This window comes from Chelonia mydas, chromosome 17 (assembly GCF_015237465.2).
Source record: "Chelonia mydas isolate rCheMyd1 chromosome 17, rCheMyd1.pri.v2, whole genome shotgun sequence".
NCBI lineage: Eukaryota > Metazoa > Chordata > Testudines > Cheloniidae > Chelonia > Chelonia mydas.
The window spans coordinates 21,412,528-21,432,538 of NC_051257.2; the positions used below are offsets into that span (position 1 = coordinate 21,412,528).

General features: G+C 53.6%; 2 protein-coding genes across 2 annotated transcripts; both read left to right on the plus strand.

Annotated features, from left to right (window-relative positions):
* The first annotated feature begins 8,319 nt into the window (after nucleotides 1-8,319).
* On the plus strand, nucleotides 8,320-11,755 carry LOC119563925 (C-C motif chemokine 13-like). Its single transcript, XM_037880888.2, has 3 exons — nucleotides 8,320-8,455; nucleotides 9,413-9,527; nucleotides 10,466-11,755. Exons 1-3 carry the CDS (start codon nucleotides 8,383-8,385, stop codon nucleotides 10,569-10,571), a joined length of 294 nt encoding a protein of 97 aa, XP_037736816.1. The 5' UTR covers nucleotides 8,320-8,382; the 3' UTR covers nucleotides 10,572-11,755.
* Nucleotides 11,756-15,810: 4,055 nt separating this feature from the next.
* Nucleotides 15,811-19,199, plus strand: LOC102930743 (C-C motif chemokine 5-like). Its single transcript, XM_007070462.3, has 3 exons — nucleotides 15,811-16,111; nucleotides 17,337-17,454; nucleotides 18,815-19,199. The coding sequence occupies exons 1-3, from the start codon at nucleotides 16,039-16,041 to the stop codon at nucleotides 18,924-18,926; spliced, it is 303 nt and encodes a 100-aa protein (XP_007070524.2). The 5' UTR covers nucleotides 15,811-16,038; the 3' UTR covers nucleotides 18,927-19,199.
* The last annotated feature ends 812 nt before the right edge of the window (nucleotides 19,200-20,011 follow it).

Genomic DNA, 20,011 nt, shown 5'->3' on the forward strand with positions numbered 1-20,011 from the left:
CAGCTCTGGGGCAGGGCTGGGAAGGCTGAAATGTCTGGTGCCATCTGTCAGTGAACAAGCCCAGCTCCCCTCTGCCAGAGGTCAGTGGCCTGCCGTGAGATGCCATAGGTGGGAGGGGAGAGGAGCAGAAGCTGGGGTGACAGGGATCGGAGTAGAAGGTTTCAGGGACAGGCTGTGTGGAAGCCTGCTCACAGGAGCAGAAGAGTCACACTCTCCTTTGCAGAACCTGTAATTGAACCCAGGAGTCCTGCGTCACACCATTCCTCTGCCCTCAGCAAATAGCTGTGAAACCCTCTGGCAAAGTGTGTGTCTCCATCCCACTCTAGCACCAGGCCCTCATGGAAGATAACAGTCTTCTACTGCTACCAGTCACTCCATTAGCTGAAGTGGTAGAGGTCTGTGCTGTGGATCTACAGATACCCCAGCAGTGGAGCCATGCTGGCATGGCCAGTGGCAGGGGCTGGCCGCCCAAGGGAGTACTGAAGATCCCCAGCGGGCTTGTACGTGGCTGGCTAGGGCTGCGGCGTTTGGCATGCCAGCTCAATCGAGGCTAGCTCAGGTACGTCTAGACGTGCTGCGATCGCCCCTCCCGATTGCTCTGTAGACAGACCCTTAAACACTCCAATCTCTCACTCTCTGATGCCATTCCTGCCAGTCAGCTCCCCCAGACCCTCAAGCTCCCACCTCCCCCTAGCCAGGGCAGCTTCAGCATTTAGCTCTCTCCTTTATGATCTCTCATGCGATTGTTTCTCTGGCCTCCCAGGGCAACTAGCAAAAATCCATGAACCCCCATTCGCAGCCCCAGGAACATCCCAGGAACCATGGAGCTCATAGGGGTCCCGTCCCACTCCCAGCAATGGGACAAATTGCGTAGCCCCTGGACTTCGGGATTTCCCTGAGCTTGTTCCTCTGTTCACACCCTGCCCCCTACACACACACTAACACACACTCACCCTTGTTCTTCACACTAAGACCTTCTCTTGTCTACGGGGCTTCCCTGGGGTCCTTCCACGTTGCCTGGTAAATGTCTTCTCTGTTGGCGTGGCAAAGCGAGACCCAACACTGAGTATTTCTCACCTTGCCTGGCCGTCTGCACTGCAATAACTTTTGAATTAGTTTCAAATTTCAAAATTCAGTGGAGAGCGGTGAGGGGGTGGGGAGCCCAGTTCCTCCCATTTACTCATCGGCCTGCTCCTCAGGGCCCCGGGCCCGGCTGGATTGAAAGCGCTGCTGCTGAGCCAGACAGTGGAGCTCTGCACGTGATCACAGATGGTTTGTTCCACAGGACCCTGCCTCACTCAGTGCACAGTTTGGACACACAAGGGACCTGTGTCCCAAGGTCCTCTGAAGGCCAAGTGGCAGAGGGCTCAGGGGTGTGGAGACACAGGGATCTCCTGGGTTCACCAGTCAGCTGAAATGCCATGTAAGGAAATCCTGTCACATGACCATAATCATTGTGAAATGTATGTATGGAAAATGTGTGAGGAGTTGTCTATATATGTCAGCAATTACGTTCTTGTCGTTTGAGGCAGGTCTCACAACGACAGCGAGTCTTGAGACAGGAGACAGGAGACATTCTCTCCCTGCTGGACTGTTGAGTAGTGTGTGTCTTACAATCGAAGTCTACTAGTGCTAATGGCTGAGCCTGATAAGTTTATGGAGGGGATGCTATGTTGAGATCGCCTGCAATGGCATCTGGCCCATCTGCGACTGCTAGTAGCAAAGACTTCCAACAGGCGGAGATGGGACACTAGGTGGGGAAGGCTCCGAGTTACTACAGAGAATTATTTCCCAGGCGTCTGGCTGGTGGGTCTCGCCCACATGCTCGGGGTCTAACTGATCACCATATTTGGGGTTGGGAAGGAATTTTCCCTAGGTCAGATTGACAGAGACCCTGGCAGTTTTTTTCCTTCCTCTGCAGCATAGGACATGGGTCACTTGCTGGTTTAAACTAGTGAAAATGGTGGATTCCCTGTATCTTGTAGTCTTTAAATCACAATTTGAGGACTTCAGTAACTCAGCCAGAGGTTAGGGAGTGCCTGGGTGAGGTTTTGTGGCTTGTGATGTGCAGACGGTCAGACTAGATGATCATGATGGTCCCTTCTGGCCTTGAAATCTATGAGCGTATGAGTTTGTGGCGATTTCAGAAGGCAACTAACAAGAAGAGGTAAACAGTGGGGAGGTGAACCCTATTTTGAGATGAAGGAGAATGGGAACATTCCCATCCTTCCCGAACCAGAGCCGGCTCATTCCCCCTGCCCCGCCACCCTGTCCGTATGCAAACCAGTATCATCATGCAGCCCACCAGGAGGGCCTTTGGGGGCCCAAGCCACTGGCCAGCTCCCTCAGGGCTCTCCGCATCTCCTCAGGGTCAGGGGCTGGCTGTGTCTGTGCCCTTCTGACGGCTTCATCCTGCTGCCAGGCCCTGGCTTGAGGTCTGATCGGGGGCCCCCTGCCTCTCTCTCCCCTGGGCACAACCCTGGCTATGGGGGCTTGCTAGCTCCCAGTGGGTAGGGCACAGGGCCCTGTCGTGGGCACTGACTGAATGTGCCTGGTGGGACACGGAGCTCTCAGCACTCACTCAGCCAGCTCCCAGGGTTTAAGCACATGGACTTGAGTCTCCTTTGTGGGGGAGAGATTGATTGACAAGGGCACAGGCGAGAGGGGGCTCAGGCCCCGAAAGCGAGACTCAGAGAGAGGGAGCAGAACCGGGATGGAGACAGAGACATGGATGGGGAGGCAGCAAACCAGTACTAGACAGAGGGGGAAAGGGTTAATGAGGAGGACACCGGGAAGGAAATGATCCAAGCAGCTGGAGCCAGGCCCTGCAGATGCAGCTACACTGACAACTGGCTTCTTCCAAGCTTCAGTCATGTCCCAGATCTGAAACCCCCTGGACTTTCCCGCTGCTCCTCCATGGCCTCACAGGCCAGGGAGGATGATGTATCAAACACAAGTTTGAGGGCATGCCACATCGTCGCAAAGCTGGTTTGATACATCAAAGGTGTTAACATGACCCAGTCACTATCCAGCATGAAACAGTGCTAAACAAAGGTCAAGGCATGGTCTACAGAGACATCAGCCTGCTTAATGCCATGGCAAACATGCCATTAAAAATCGTTTTAACCCTTTGTTAAAGATACAGAAAAAAAGGAAAAACAATTAAAGCATTTGAAATGTAAAGTATTGAATAAGGTTTTTGTTTTAACAACATCCCCGGTCCCTTTCCCTTTCGCTGGTGAGAGTGGTTAGAAGGAAAACCCCCCTTATCTGACAGTCCCTTAGCTAGATCAAAGATGGTCATAACTGTTCTGTTGGGGGACATGAGAAGTTGGTTGAGCTGGGCTGGAGCTGTTGCCCCATTTCCTAAGAGAGAAAACGAGAAACACGCAAAAGAGGAAGAGGAAAGAACAGCAACGATAGAAACTGCGGCCTCTGTGTCTGGTTTAGCTGAAATCTCACTGCGGGAAAAGCACAGGCATGGTGATTGATCTTATCAGCCAGTCCAAGACCTGGCAAACCCGTACCAGCATCGGGCTGCTTAGGACATTGCTTTTATCTGCCTCGCTGCTCACAGGCTTACAGCAGTGTTCAGAATATACTGTCTTGGCCGGCTAAGCCAGACTCATATTAGACAGGAGGAAAAAAGGGGAGGGATAGAGAAGAAAAGAAAAGATGGGGAAGAAAAAGGACCCCTGAAGAGGGTGGTACATAACAAAGCGTTATGTCTCAGTGGGTGTTCAGGATACAGCCAAAGCTGGTGGAGGTGGGGATGTCCTCTGCATCTCTCTTTCTGGCACAGTCTGGTCAAGACATCTGTCAGTGTCAGGGCAACCAAGGCCCAATAGAGTTACCGTAAAACCCGGGGTCCCAGGAGACAGCGGGGGTGGCAGTCCTGATGGTGAATCATGCTCCTTCCCCTTCTTTCCATCAGCAATTGTTGTGTTCATGTTCCCTGTTGATATATTACAGAGTCTGTTGTTTGAACACACTGTGGTTCATTATGGAATATAGCCAGAGTCAATCAGGTTTATGAGTATGGTACAGGAAGAAGGTTCTATATGATGCCAGTCTCCGAAGAGCTGCCCATGCAGTGATGTTACATTAACTTTACGCAGAAGTTGTGCTCCCCAAGTTACACATTTCAGCTGGGATTATTTATATGATCTCGCACATTACACATGACTTTACACTTCACTCAAATCCAACCTATCAGTTTGTCCCAGGTCCCAAGCTGGTTCCGTTCCTGCATTATCTTTGTTCATCCTTGAGGGCTCTTCCCAAGCTTGTACTAAGACATAAAATGAATGTATCCTGATTTTGACAATTTCCTATCTGCTTGTGCCAAATGCTTGCTTCAGCAAATGCAGGGTGTTCTGGGATACTTGGCATAAGTGAATAGGATTATGGGCTAGGCCAGTTTACGCTATATCACTGTTATAATATTTATGTTTAAAGTTATTGGTGCTTAAGGCATACGAATATAATATATGGTGTGGATAATAGATATTATTAATATGATATAGATTTATATGCTAGCCAGCATATGTTAGTCAACACCCCTTAGCTAATTTTCCTCTTTAATTCTCTTTTATTTAGGACCCCAAAAGCAAGTGATGGGTGGAATAGCCCATCCCTCATTATTTTGTTCACCAGTTAGGCCTAATGTCTGACACACCAATACTGGTTCATTGATTCCTTTTCCCACACTTCTCTTGTTTATCAGGCATCATCTTAACACAGTCACTGAGCTACATCAGGAGGCCTTTTATCTGGACTAATTCAATCTGTCTGTCTCCCTGTTCTACCTTTTCCCATCAGCGTTTATTATTATAGGTTATTGTGCCACTTTCTGAACTTTTACTCCCTTTTTGCAGCTGAGCTCACAATTAGGGTAAATTTCTAGGCCCAGTTATCACAACAGCACTCATGGGTGATGCCCGAGTGCTAGACTCGTGCCTAGAATATGCTCTTAGCTTGGCAGGAGCTTTGCATGTCCCTTGCATTAAACCTTGAATAAGGGCTTGGTCCTTGCAGTTTTGCTAATATGGCACACATCATGTCAGTTTGAGCCTAGCTGGGTTGACTATGGAACCAAAGTGGGTCTCTCCCCCCCACCCCGACATACAGAAGTCTCCCACCCCACCCCATCCAGACCCCACAAGCATGAACTGCAAAATCATTAGCAAAACCCCCCACAAAACTGAGACAAAGAAATTATGCAATTCACCATGTTTATATTGAAAGAGCTGATCAGGGATTTTCAAGGGTCCTGCTGAGGTCACAGAAATGTTCTAAGAATAGATCCCAATGGTTTTCTGATGGGAGAAAATGTCCATAAATGGACCTGGCACAGATTTGATCCAGCTGGTTCATTCTGACGGAATGAGGTTGTCACTACAGCTGGTAAGGGAATGGAGTTCTGTTCTGTGATAAATGAAGGGGGAGGTAGCTCCCTTTTATGGACACCCAGCCAGCCGGTTAGCTATAGAGTCTCTCTTGGTGGCTGTTCTCTGCTTGCTTTACCTGGAAAGGGTTAAAAAAAGTCCCCCAAGTAAAGGAAAGGGAGTGGGCACCTGACCAAAAGATGCTAGAACTTTTTAAAATGGGGAAAAAAAGCTTTCCCTTTGTCTCTCTGTTGTTCTTTCTTGGCTGAAGAGAGGGGCAGCAGGAATGCTGTGTAAAGTTTGGACCAGGCATGAAAAATCATCTTCCATACCTCGAAGGATTCACTAGGACAGAGACTGTTTAGATAGACGCAATCAGGTTTATTTCTTTATTTTGGTTTGCGGATCTCCTCTGTGCTAAGCTCAGATATTTTTGTTTCCTTTTGTACCGTTAAGCTGGACCCCAGGGAGCCATTCCTGGTTTAACCCCTTTCCAGTTGCTCTATAAAATCTAGCAATAGCCGGATTTTCCAGATGAGTTTCCTTCTTTTTTTTTAATAAAAAATTCTTTTTTAAGAGCCTGATTGGTTTTGTGTCTCAGAAGGTCTGTGCATATGTTTTTCAATTAGCTGGTGGCAACAGCTGTGTTTCCTTTTTGTTTGTTTTCTTTCTTAGCTTCCCTGAGGGAGAGGTGGAAAAGCCAAGGGGCCTCAGGGAAAACTTTCCAAGTGTGTTTTCCAGGATTTGCAAGAGGCAGTTTTTCACTTGGGTGGTGGCAGTGTTTACCAAGCCAAGGTCAGAGAAAAGCTGCAACCTTGGGAGTTTAATACAAGCCTGGAGTGGCCAGTTTTCATTTTTAGAATCCAGGGAGAGCTGGCCCTGGCCCTGGCTGGGCGGAGAAAGGAGGGTGTTTTATGGGAGCCAGCTAGTGCCAATCAGTATCACCATCACGGCTGCTGCCACCATGGCCAGGCCCCAGAATTCACCATCACCGCCGCGCCTTCCTTAGCCGGACGCTGGGCAAACAAGAAATGGGAACCAGACCCATGGCTGAGCCATCAACTCCCGGAGTGTGAGCTTTCCAGTCCCGTCTTCTCCTGCCCCACAGGGCACGTCCTCCCCATTCCGTTCGCTCTCTTTCCTGACCTTCCGGGCTTCTGTCAGAACAACGCTGAAACCAGGGGCCCTCTGCACTGTGGAAATGCCCCCCCACACACAGCTTCTGTAAAGTAAACAGCAAAGCACCCCTACCCCCTATATGCCCCACCCAGACCCCTGAATGCCCCTCCCAGGTTACACGTACCCCTCCCCACATGACCCCAGAATGCCCCTTTCTCCCCACCCCAGACCCAGACCCCCAAAGGCCCCTCCCACCCCACACATACCCCACCAACCCTCCACCAACCCCACTTGTCCTGACCGGCCCCCATGTACCCCAGCCGCCCTGACATAAAGCCCACTCGAGGCCACCCTCAATGCCTCAACCCCACTGGCTATAACCCCTCACCCCACTGCCCCCAAGTGCTCCCCACTCACCCCAGAGCCCACCACCAGCTCATCCCCAGCCCCTCATGTGCCACCCTGGGACTTTCCTAGCCCTTCCCCCCCCCGGCTCATTGCTTTGGCCCCATCCTGGGCTAAAGCGACTCCTCCTGACCCCAGCCACCCAGCTCCACCGCCTGCGCACTCCCGTGGCCCCACGCCACTCAGGTTTGGTGCAGCCACCCCCGACCTGCCCCTTGTCACGCCCCGGGGGTGGCCGGCCAAACTGGAGCAAGGGGTGGCACAGCACTGTGCAGTTGTCTTTTTTCCTGGTGGTTGCGGGCCCCCCGAGATGAGGGTCCTGTGCAAGTGCCCCAGTCGTGCCCTGGTTAACCCACGCCTGGCCCAAGCAGCCACCACAACACAGCCTGGCAGGCTCAGAGGGCACGAGCAGCCCGGGCCCAGTGCTGCTGAGAGGCGGCTGGAAACCTCCAGGTGCCACCCGAGGTGCGTCAGATGGGCCAGAGTTGACCCGTCTGAGGCTGACCTGCCTTCACCTGAGATGTTCCTGCAGGTGAACAGCAAGAGCCCGGCCCAGCTGGTGCGAGTCAAGGGCGTGGGGTCCTGAGACTCTTTACTGCCAGGGTCGGGGCTTCTCCTCACGCTTGACCGTCCTTGAGCCCAGGCCTAGCCCTTGCTCACACTCCCGCTGGATCGAGGTCACAGTCATCCACGTGGTAACAAGAGCTGCGACATGGACAGGTCCATGGTTCTCCACACTGCCCACGTGGCTCAGGGGGTTGTGACATTTACAGCTAGATGTGACAAGGCGTCAGAAGTCATAGAGGTGGGATCATTGTGTTTCTCTAGGTGTGCTTTGCTGCGGTGACTCAAGGGTTAATGAGTTTGGGAGCACAGGCACCTGTCCTAAGCTATGTGCCTTCCTTTTGCAGACATCCTGTGAGGTCCCTTCCGCCCAGGGGAGCTGGAGAGGGCCTAAGCTACAAGGACGCTGCATAGAGATGCAGAGCCATTCTCCTGACTCACACCGACCATCAGACCAGTTGGATCCTCTTAGCTCAAAGTCCGGAGCACAAAAGAGCATGAGGCTAGGGGAAGGGGCAGAGGGGACCTGCAGGGAGAAACCCTAGGAACAGCGAAGCTCAGGCAGAGGATAAGGTTTGCGGTTACAGTTTAAGCTGACAATAACAAGGCGAGCTCCTGGCTGCGGGACAGTTTGGAGGGTCTCCAGCACTAAAAGCAGAGGGGACATATCACTTCCTCAATGGGATTATTTGGGAAAGAAAGAAAATCTGCATTTCTCTGTGGACTGAGAAATGGATATTGGCTGGTTCCTCCCCGTCCACGCATGCAGCTGAAGCCAGATCCTTTCCTATCCGCCCACAGCAGACCACCCCGATAAAAGCAGCCCAGGGAGGCAGATCCAGCCAGAGGGGTCCTTTGCAGCTGAACCCTGCTCACCAGCCCCAGCAGGACCGTCCTCCATCTCACCATGGCAAAGGCAGCCGGGCTTGTCTGCGCGCTTCTCCTGCTGGCTTCCTTCTGCTGCCAGAGCTTGGCTCAGAGTGAGTACAGGTGTCCCCTGCATGGGGAGACGGGACCTGGTTCTGGGAGCACCACGGGATCTCAGTGCAGGGTCAAGATGGGGAGAGGTGTCAGGGCATGGCTGGGATATGGGGGGCAGGACACAGGGGTCCCAGACTGCCCCTCGCCAGATGGTCCCACTCTCTGTACCCTGCACGTGTAGAGTGACTCTGTGACACAGTGGGGAGGCGGGTCCCTCTTGGGGACTCCAGTTCAAACAGGCTCATTTGATGGGGACGAGCTGCCCTGAGCTGCAGACTCTGCCTGGACTCTGCAAATGCAGGAGCTGCTGACAGTTGCCCCAGAGCGAGGACCCCGCCAGGAGAGCCGAGCTGGCAGGCGTGTGCTGAGGCAGAGCAGAGCCCACCACAGTGCTCACTAGGGCAAACTTCTTCTGGCCGCCGGGGTCAATAGGGCAGGCTCTGATTTACATGGCTGGGAACGTGCTAACTCAGCAGGGTTATCTGGGGGTGAGCTGAGTGAGGGGAGAATCGGACCCAAGCTACCGTGACCTAGGGACACAACTAGGCAGCCAGGCAGGAATAGCTCGCGCAGATGCTCTAGGCCAAATCCAGGGACGACGTGAGCAGTGGTGCAAGTTATTCTGGGGTCTCATTCGGATACCGCTGACCCCAGCCCGCTCCACTGGCTTTGCTGGGGCTAGTCCGGGTTTACGTCAGTGAATGGTGACTCGGATCTTTGGTCCCAGCCCGCAGGGCAGTGGGACAGGAACTACAGAGGGGTCGCTCCAGCCAGTGCCAGCACGGCCCTCCGTCCTCAGGGAGCTGCCCCCAGGAGGAACCCTCAGTGAGGGAACTCTTGGGGATTCTCGCCCATCCCACACCCCCTGCTCCAGGGCTGGGGAGGCCCAGAGAGGGGATATGGGGTCCCCATCTAACCAACTTCACCCTCATCTGGGCTGCTTTCTGCCCCCTTAGAGGCCCCTGGCACGCCGGACAAGTGCTGCTTCACGTTCCAGACAAGCAGGATCAAGAAAGGCAACATCCTTGGCTGGTACCTCACCAGCCCCGAGTGCTCCTACCCAGCCGTGGTGTGAGTATCCCCACGCACAGGGCTCCTGGGGATGAGAGACGTGGGGGAGGGGACTGAGAGAGGCCAGCTGGCCAGAAGAGGAGGAGAGGGTGACAGTGAGGGGTGGGGGGAGAGAGGAGGGAATTAAGGTGGGGAGCACCAGGGGAGGGGTCGATACCTTGAGCTAGCCCCAGAGCCAGATGATAAAGCTGCACAGACGAGGGCTTTTTGCAAATGCTGGCACTCCCTGTAGCCGAACGTTCCCGGCCTTTCCTGCTGCTCCCTGGGATGCCCCAGGACACCTCTGCCCTGCACTCGGATTTAGCCCAGCCCCATGGCAGTGCCAGCTCTCAGCCCCTGAATGGACACCCAGCCCTGCAGCCTTCTCTGGGGCAGAGGGAGACATTTGGGGTGCTTAGAATCCAGGTCCTGGCTTTCTGTGAGGCAGCCCATGAGGACCCCGCGGTAGCCTGGCTGTGGCTCTTAGAGCAGTTAAAGGCCCTTGGCACCGGGCACTCTGCTCCCAGAGACACCATCAACACGGCTGAGTCCAGAGACGGCCGCAAACAGCCGTGGGGAAATGGATTCCCACTCCGGACATTCCTGCATCTATGCCAGAGCCTGACCCTGCTCTCATGCCCCCAGGTGTAAATCAGGAGCCACCCCATTGCTGTCAGGCTCAGGTATAAAACCGAGGCTTGGGGCCAGGTCACCACAGCTGGGGATGGGTTTTCGGGTGAGCTCAGCAGGCAATGTGCACCCAACGCGCCGAGCTCTTTGGCCAATCTGGCCCCAAAGCCATATGGAGCGGGACCCCAACTCCCATTGATTTAGCCCCGAGGCACCTTTGAAAATCTCACCTGCGGAGCCCTTCTGAAAATTGGTGCCACCGTCATTCTAACTGTGATCCGTCTCGATGCAGCCCCTTGCTAACCCAGCTCTTTCTCCTCCTCCTGCAGATTCAAGACTCGAATAGGCAAAGAGATCTGTGCCAACCCTGGCAAGCGATGGGTGCAGAAATACCAGGGGTTCTTCCATCCGCATTCCCTGTCTGTCCCCAACTAGACAAGCTGTGAGGGGAGAATCCTGGAGACCAGCCCCCAGCTCTATAACCCACACACACAGCTGCAAACTTCTCTTGCTAGCTTGACTTTTGAGCCTTTAACAGAAACTTGCTTCTTCTGTCCTTCCCCGGCGCAGGATCTGACACTCCAGGGAAGCCGCTCCCGGCTCTTTGTCACAGCCCATCTCAGGGGAGGCTCCAGACACGGGAAGAGGCGTCTGATGTTGCTGGCAGCTTTGCTGGGACCCAGTGGGTTTAGCAGCCCCCCGAGTGCACCTTCTCCCACGAGGTCCCCACGGGGTGTGTGTCTGTACCACAGTGGGGTCACCTCCTTGGGGGGACTTTGCAAAGCCGTCTAGGGGAGCAGATGTTCTGTTCTCATGGAAAACGGGGTGCCCAGATCCCTCAGCATCTTTGAAATTCCCAGCCCTACCCTGCAGGCCCAGATTGCTCCCTGTGTAGCCTGGTTAGACCAGGCTGTCCACCTCCCCATGGCCCAGCAGGAGAGTTCCTTCCAGGGAGCTGGGACAACCTCCCAGTTTCCTCAGTAGCCACCAGCACAGGAAGGGCCCATCCCCGCAGGCAGGAGTTCAGGACCCCAAAGACCTGTGTCTGTTATGGCTGGCACAAGGGGCACAGGCAGTTCCTCTCCTGCTGCAGAGCCAGGAGAGCAGAAACTCCCCTGAGCTCCCCACGAGCCATGTCCCGGCATGCTTGTCCTTCCCCCCGGGGACGAGCCGCCCCCTTTGAGGCTCTTCTCCAGAGCTGTGTCCCACCTAGTCTGCAAAGCGCATTAGGTGACCCTGCCCCAGCCCAGTACAGACCCCTGAGCAATGATGCAAACAGCAGGTTATGGCATCCAGCCGAGTAGAAGGAGGGGGGAGCAGCTGTCTTTCCCCATCCTGTGCAGACTCAGACAAACGCGGCCCTGCCAAGCCAGTGAGGGAGACACCCGGCCAGATGCTGTTAGCTAAACAACGCTTCCTGTGCAGCTCCCACGTCCCCTGACTTTGGATTATCATTCTGGGCTAAGAAATGTCAAACACAATACTTCGAGTTTAATGGGTACCTGCGTGTGAGCATAGGGGTGCGTACGTGGGCATTTGATTCCGGAAAGGCCTGGGAATACTGTTGCTGGCTTCCTCTTCTATGTATCGAAATATACAAATATATAAACTATGAAATCAATTAAGTGTTTGTGCTACTTTGGGGGATCTGATGAATCCGGTGGTTTTGTGAAATCGCTGTGGCACTGAATGCACCAGTGGCTATGGAGCCAGGCACCTGTCACCTCCCTCCCAGACCAGGGACAATGGAGAGTCATTTGCACTGATAGCTCCCTGTTAAATGGAAGTGTGGTGGCACGGCTGAAGCCTAGGGGAACCAGCTGGCCCAAGTTTGTCTGCAGGGATGGGGGTTGGTCCCCAGAAGGGGGAACTAGTATGTAAAATCTCAGAGGGGCCCATGATGGGACTGGGAGAGGAACAAAGCGACAGGCTTTTGGAGGGAGAGGGAACGGTTTGACTTTGAGAGGAGGCTAGAGGAAGCTGACTGGAGAGGTCAGTGAGGTTCGGGAGAGAAGCCTGACCTGGAGAAGTGGAGGTGGACCGGGACCCCCAAGAGGACACGGATTCAGATCCAGAAGAATGCTCTGAGTGATGAGGAATGGGAGGTGGGGATCCAAACACTGGTGTTTTGTATTTTGCCTAGATCTGTACATGTCTTGGGCTGTCTAAAGTAAAGTGTGATTGTGTTAGAAACCCGATGCAAGGTCTCTGCCTGCTTCAACTGTGGTGTGTCCCTGCAGGGGTTAACTGTACTCCAGAGTGCCTGCGGGATGGAGCTCTGGGAGGGGTTTGCCGAGGCTGCTGCGGGAGCTGGTACGAGTCTCAGGGCCTAAGCAGCTAGACTGCAAAGTCCCAGCGCTCAGAAGAGGGTGCTAGATGGAGGATCGGCACCTTGGGAACGTGTCTCGAGACCCAAAGCCAGAGGCAGGTTCTGGCCTGTGCTCAAACTCAACATGCCCAAAGCACCCGGGTCCAGTGTTGGGACGCAAACACAGCACCTGGTGAGTGTCCAGAAGGGGGCGCTTGACCAGGGCTGGGACAGCGATCGCGTACAATCGAGAGCTAAACACCTATCCAGGGTCTCGGTGTGCAATGGGGTGCTGCTCCGGGGGGGGTCTCTAGGTGTCACTGGGCTACAAATGATCATAACAGCCAATGTTCTCCTCCACTGGCCTCTTCACCCCAGGCTTTGTCTCGCTCTGAGAGCAGAGGGTCTTCCACCCTCCCTGAGCTGTCCCTTCCGCCAGGCGTATCCACTGAAACCAGTGGGCCTGCACAGTGTGTAAGGTACTGCTCTGTGTGCGGGTGCGGGAGACACACCCACAAACACAAACACTGTGCTGAACACACACACTCTACACTGTTGTAACAACCAGGCAAGGTACTAACAAACTTCAACAGGCCTTTATTCTTAAAGTGGAAACTTCTTTAGGAAGCTGCTGCACCCTCGGTAGCTCTCACTCCCCTCCTCAACTTCTCCCCCCTCCTTCCTGTTTCCTGTCCTTTCAGACTCCCAACAGCCAGTGCTCCCAGCTCTAATAATTACAAGCAGCATCTAAACACCACATACACACACCCACAAACACACACACTGTGCTGTACACACACATCTACAACGACACACTCTGTGCTGTACACACACACTGTGTTGAACACCCACACCTGTAAATATACACACCGTGCTGAACACACACACTCTACACACATCCACAAACACACACACTGTGCCGAACACACACACCTACAACCACACACTCGGTGCTGTACTCACACCCACACCCACAAACACACACACTGAACTTTACACACACACACACACACATACTCTACACCCACACCCACAAACACACACACTGTGCTGAATACACCCACCTACAAACATACACACTGTGCTGTACACATGCAGACCCACTCCACACACACACACACACACACACACACACACACTGTGCTGTACACACACCCCTACACACAGTGTGCTATACACACACACACTCTGTGCTCGCTCGACACACATACACGGTACTGTATACACACACTCTGTACTCTCGCTACACTCCCCTACAAACACACTCACCGTGCTCCCCCCTTGCTGGGTCTCAGAGCCTGGGCTCCAGCCTGCGCCCCAGGGCCTGCACTGCTATGTTGAGCCCTGCAGCGTGAGCCCGACTCAGCTGACCCCGGCTCTGAGACTCACTGCAGTGGGTCTTGCTGCTTGGTGGATGTGCCCTGTGGATGCCCGCGTGCCCTGGGAGAGGGCAGTCCTTGCTGGCAGATGCTAGTGGGGTTCCCTCCTCTGGGTGCAGGCGGATTATGTCCAAGGAGGAGGCTGCAGCCCGTCCCCCTCCCGTTCCCAGCCCAGCATCACTGCACTGAGAACCCCTGTCCATGGCGCCAGGAGATCTGAGCCGAGCCCTGCTGCGGTGCTGGAAAGGGAGACAGCCACACCGGGCCCAGGGCTAGGGAGGGGTGAGGCAGGGGCTCAGCTTTTCTATCTGCGCAGAAGCCTGTTATCCCGGGACAGTGCTCAGTGCCTCGGCACCTCCTAGTCTCCACCAGACTCCGGGCAGGGCTCAGCACCAGTATCGCCCTGCCCCAGCGTTTCCCTGGGAGCCAGATTCCCCGACAGGGACCGACCTGCCTCCGACGGAAAGGCAAACACATGTGGTGTCCCCACAGCCAGGGCTGGACCCAGGCCAAAGAGCCCTGAGCTGGGGGAATGTGGCCCCTAGAGCTAACCCAGGCTGGGCCAGAGCCCTGGATCTCACTGATCTAGGCAGAGCTGGAAATGCCGCCTAGCGTTAAGGTTGCCCGCCACTTTTCATTCGAAGGCCATGCTTTCATTTGCTTAAATTTCCCAGGCCAGGGTCTGCCTCAGGCTGATTGTTTCTGGAGAGTTTCATTTAAAACAATTCCAGCCAGTTCTGACAAGAAGGTTAGGAAAATGCAACCGTTTGTCAGTCACTGGTCCCTGGCGAAGCGATGGGGCTCAGAGCGGGGGATGGCGTTCGGCTGGGGGGTGCCCTGGGGACAGAGAGAGGTGTCTTTTGTGAAAATCTGCCCTGGTTAGCTCAGTTACAACCCTCTTGAGAAATCACTGGCAGTTGTTAGAATTTCATCAGCTGGGCAAGACACTCCATTTGCTCAAACCTTGTTACTGAAAACGATGGAGACTTGCCAATCAAATTCAGCCTGAGGCAGACAACCGGCATGGGAAAATTCAGCCAAACCGGTTAACGGCCTGTCTGATTTCCAAATGCTTTAAAGTGGTGCCCACTGCCTCACGATGCACATGCCATGCGTGTCTTCTGGTGTACCCAGGAATCTCATTCACTGGAGGCCATTTCGATGGCTACCTAGGGGATCTGTGTGTGCAGCTAGGTATTTAGTGGCCGGATTCTGCTTGCTGACACATGGGTGTAAATCTGGAGTCTCTCCATTGGAGTCCATGGCACTTCACTGCATTTACACCATGAAATGACAGCAGGATTTTGCTCCTGGACATCCATACAGCTTAACCTGCACCCTAAAAATATTGTGACTGTATAACCCTCCCAAGGGGGTGGGGCTTTCTCCTCCTCCCGCATCCTGGCTGCATAACAGGGAAATGAAGCTGGTCCTTCCACCACTGCGGGGTTTCAGGCCAGGAGAGCGAGTCACGGAGACCTATGAGTGTAGTGGAACAGGTTCCTGGTTCAATCCCCTCTCTCGGTGGGCTACAACAGGGTGTGGACTGAGGAGACCTTGGCTCAGTTTCAGGCTCTGCCACAGTAATCCTTGGCAAGTCACTTAATCTACCCCTGCCCCAGTGTACTATGGGGCTGAGACTTCCCTGCCTCCCAGGGGGCTGAAGATGAAATTGGTTCGTGACCGTGGGGTGCTCAGGTTTCTATGGCCGTACGTAGACAGCTCCCCTGCAATATATCTTCGCGCCCCTGCCATCTGCACAAAATGGACTGGATTATGCATCATTTCTAAGGCATGCTGGCCGGTGTCACAGGCCTTCAGCAAACACACGGGCAGGGAATCGAGTCTCATCCTGTGTGGTTTGCAAATGACTAAATTTAAACCTAGAACCCTCTGCCTGCCCCTCTCTATCCTCCCCCGTGAGCATGCGCAGGGCTGGCTCCTTATCTGTAAATCAGCAAGAGACTTTCCAGTGACACTGCTCTTCTGTCTCCCCTGGCCACAGGAGCGTGGGATGGAAAAGGGGAGACAGGTATTAATAGATGATAATGAATGAATGGAATAAGTATTCATCTCAAGCTATTCCCCACCTCCGTGGACATTCCAGCACCATCATGGGAATCCCTGCTGAGGGCTTTAAAATACAGAGGTCGGCAACCCCAACCTGCCAGATCTGCCTGCTGCTGGAGCCGGAGTTGAGACACCCCACCTGGAAATGAAGGTCATCTCCTTAGCCCTCGTAACACTGCTCCTTGCCGCTCTCTGGATGGAAGCCCACTCATTCAGCTGTAAGTAGAGGGTCAGCCCCGTTCTTTCTCCTAGAGACCCCAGCCCAGATAAGGTGATCTGGAAGGAAAGCTACCCATAGTGCAGAGGAAGGGTGGTCTCACAGGTGAGGGACTGGGCTGGGCCTTGGGAGAACTGGGTCTAGCCCCACCTCTGCCACGGACTCTGTGTGACAGAGCCGAGTCACTGAGGCTGGGATGTTTTTGGAGTCTGAACAGCTCGTTCCCATTAAAAGGATGGAAAATAGGCACTGAAATCCCCAGAGCAGTTCTGAAAGCCTCAGCCTTCATCTCGCCATGGCTTCGTTCCCCATCTGGGAAATGGAGCTAGCGATCCTCCTTTTGTCTTGTCTGTTTAGATGACAAGAGCGGAGCCCATGGCTCTGTGCAGCGCCCAGCACAATGGGGCCCCCATCTCTTTTGGGGCCTTTAGGCACAACTGAATCTGAATCTAGAATCATAGAAGACTAGGGCGGGAAGGGACCTCAGGACATCATCTAGTCCAACCCCCTGCTCAAAGCAGGACCAACCCCAACTAAATCATCCCAGCCAGGGCTTTGTCAAGCTGGGCCTTATAAACCTCTCAGGATGGAGATTCCACCACCTCCCTAGGGAACCCATTCCAGTGCTTCCCCACCCTCCTAGTGAAGCAGTGTTTCCTAATATCCTGCGCAACATGAGAGGACTCCCTGTTTCTGAAACTAAGCTGGTTCTCTATTGAGAGAACTAATCACAGAGATCCTGCAACTGCTAGGAGCATTCAAGCCATGTGCACGCAGACTGGCTTCCTGCCGCCTTCTGCAAACGGTGCTTCTCCCTCCAAGTTCCATGCAGGTTGCTACAATCAACATAAATTAATTAACCCTTGCAAACCATCGCCCATGCCCCCTTAACATCCTTGTCCCCATGCTACCAGTGGGGAAAGTGAGACACAGAGAGGCAAACAGCTAAACAAAGAGATCGAGAGTGACTCAGTGGCAGAGCCGGGAATATTATAATTGCAATATTTTGGTGCCAGTGAAAGGCAGAAACCCTCCCATGCAAAACAGCAATGAACCCGATCTGGGGGGTGTCAATGGGAGCATCAAATAATTCCTTCCTGACCCCCAGAGAGAGGTTTGGCCGCTTTCCAGCACAGTCACTATTACACATGATTAATCCTGTCTATCCAGTTCTTCATTATTATCCAGCATATGAGAACTCACTCATCTTCCTTTCTTCTTTCCAGTTGATAGGAAACTCAACACCTGCTGTTATGCAAACAATTTTGTCAGAAAACCAATCGCTCCAAAACTGATCCAGAGTGACAGACCCACAGACCGTAGATGCTCCCGCCAGGCCGTAATGTAAGTTTCACAGGGTGGCAGACACACGGGCTTGATGCTTTTCTTTGCTTTGCGTGTCTGTAACTCCATCTATTTCAGTAAACGCCCCAGAAAAGTCCTTTCCGAGAGCTGCTCAGGTTGTGCCCCATTCAGTTCCAGGTTTGCTAATCCGCCACCGGATGAGTCGCACGCAGAACGAGCTCTCGGATATACCCCTTTGCAGCAAGGGGTTAATCGTAGTTTCTATGCTAGGATTTCATTATTAAGGCTGCTCTACATGGAAAGTTCCACCCATTTCATTAAAGGTCTGATTTAAAAACCAGTTTTGTTAAACAGATGCCAGTGGCCTTGCTTATTTTAGTTTCCATCAAAATCTGTTCCTAATCAACCTGCAACACGACCCTTTAGTGGGAGCATCCACAGATACTTGCACTGGTTTCCCTAAATCATGCCAACTGCTGCAACTTTCTATGCAGCCCAGCCCTAAATACACTGGGGTAAATCATCTGTTACTGCCCGAAGAGTTACTGGGGATCAAAACTGACTGACACTGTAAACATAAAGGAGCAAAGCGCACCATGAGATGAGCTATCCTTGCTCTTTATATTGTGTGTGTGAACTGCCAATTTTGTTGCACATTAGCAGATAGCCACGGGGTCTCATAGTCAGTGTGAACTGATGAGATTCCTCTAGAAAAGGACATTGGAAAGGAGCAATAGCTTAACTGAAAAGTCAGAGGAAGGGTAGGTGTCACTGTTAGCGAATGTCTCTGCCTGGCTCAATCAGTTCAGATGCTGTAGTGAGAGACGCTCTCAAAGAGCTCTGCGTTTGCCCCAGCTCTGGACGCCTGCCCATCAGGATCAAGGTGTCTTGGCTGAAAGTCAGTGGCACTGATCTTAGAACTGAAGTGCACTGAGTCGTGTGGGAGCTCAGAATTGGACTGGCAGGGGATATCCCAGCCTAGGACAGCCATGCATTGACAAAGCCGGTGGGGGCTGTGCTGGAGTACTTGGGAGTGCTGCAGGCCAAGATCATGGTGTATTGACCAGTCTGCGTGTGTGGGGGCGGGGGGCACAGATTGCAGAAGCATAAGATGTTGCAGGTCCGGATTGAGGTGTGTTGTCAAAGCTGGGGGAGGTGCCCACAGCAGCAGCCCCACAGCACCGGGCCTGGGACCAGCAACTCTGTCAGCCTCCTGCGTTCAAGAGAACCGATTTCACTCCGGAACCAGACCGTTTCAGGGACAAGTGCCTTCGTTCCCAGCGCTCTCCCAGTCACTGCCCTGGCCCCTAGCCACGTGAGCCGTGATCAGAGTCTGTGTGCGTCTCTGCCCCATTCCTAAGGGAACCTGCCTCATGGCCCTTTCTCTTTCCATTCACAGTGTGGTGTTGCGAAGGGGGAAGGAAGTCTGTGTCGATCCCAGTGCGGAATGGTTCAAGACGTACAAAGAAAACCAGAAAAACTCCTTAAAGAAACTTGGCCTGCGGGTCTGAGACAGCAGCAGCTGGACACGATCTCGGTTTAACACGCCATGTTATTTATAACTTATATATATATATCTCGTTATATTTATATCTCGGTTTAACACGCCATGTTATTTATTTGGCACTGATGTACCAGTGTAACGTTTTGCTAATTTATTTTTCTAGTCCTGTTAATTTATGTGAAAAAACCCTTCCATTCCCTCCATCCCTTTTGTGTCCTTTCCCCCCCGAGCATGTGATGGGGCAGCTGGCCAAAGCCACTGTCACGCTCTGCAGACACAATAAAATCCAGTGGTTTCTAACATGTCCCAGTGCTGTCACTAATGTGAGTAGGAAATGTCCTCCCATTTCGGAACAAGGATGGGCCTTGTCACCATGGTGTCACTATGGAGAACCAAGGATGCTGTGGGGTGCAATGGAGGGGGGAATCAGGGAGTGGACTGATCCTTGCTCACAGGACGTGCGTGGGGAAGAGGGGACAGGGCCACTCTGGGTTTCTGGGCTTGTTCTGCTCCATCCTTCCCCCTTCCCTCCTGTGCGAATGGTGCAGGCTGCTCCCCCTCTCCCCCCAAAAAACCCCTTTGGCTCTTGAGAGGCAAGGGGGGCAGGGCAGAGCTCTGGCTGCTTCCTGCAGCAGCCCTGATTGGCTGCTGCTCCCAGGAGGCAGGGCAGTGGCCCAGGCAGGACTGGTGTGCTTGGTCCCCTGGCCAGGCTGGCTGCAGCCCTCGTAGTAGCTCACTGGTGCCAGCACTGGGATGGCAGTGACCACAGGGCTGACTCCGATCTTGCTCCCACCGGGCACTGGGCAGCTCCCTTCCCCTGGGTGCCAGAGTGAGGGAGACCAGAGTCAGGCTCAGGGGTTCCTTTACTGATTTACCTGCTGTCCCCTGCCCTTGGTACCTGGCAGAGGATAAGGCATGCCAGGGGGTTAAATGCAGTAGCCCGAGGTTCTCAGCCTGGGGGGCACCACACCAGAACAAATGCCAGGGCACTACGCCAGCCTACCCTTCCCGTATCGCTGTGGGGAGCAGGATCTCGGCTAGATGGGAAGGGGTTGCAGTGTGGAGAAGGTGGGGAACCCACTGCACTAGCCT

Excerpts from the sequence above, each read along its gene's own strand:
- LOC119563925 (XM_037880888.2), top strand. The coding sequence starts at position 8,383 with ATGGCAAAGGCAGCCGGGCTTGTCTGCGCGCTTCTCCTGCTGGCTTCC. Across the intron at positions 8,456-9,412 it reads CTGCCAGAGCTTGGCTCAGA|AGGCCCCTGGCACGCCGGAC; the intron begins GTGAGTACAGGT and ends CTGCCCCCTTAG. Across the intron at positions 9,528-10,465 it reads TGCTCCTACCCAGCCGTGGT|ATTCAAGACTCGAATAGGCA; the intron begins GTGAGTATCCCC and ends CTCCTCCTGCAG.
- LOC102930743 (XM_007070462.3), top strand. The coding sequence starts at position 16,039 with ATGAAGGTCATCTCCTTAGCCCTCGTAACACTGCTCCTTGCCGCTCTC. Across the intron at positions 16,112-17,336 it reads GGAAGCCCACTCATTCAGCT|TTGATAGGAAACTCAACACC; the intron begins GTAAGTAGAGGG and ends TCTTCTTTCCAG. Across the intron at positions 17,455-18,814 it reads TGCTCCCGCCAGGCCGTAAT|TGTGGTGTTGCGAAGGGGGA; the intron begins GTAAGTTTCACA and ends TTCCATTCACAG.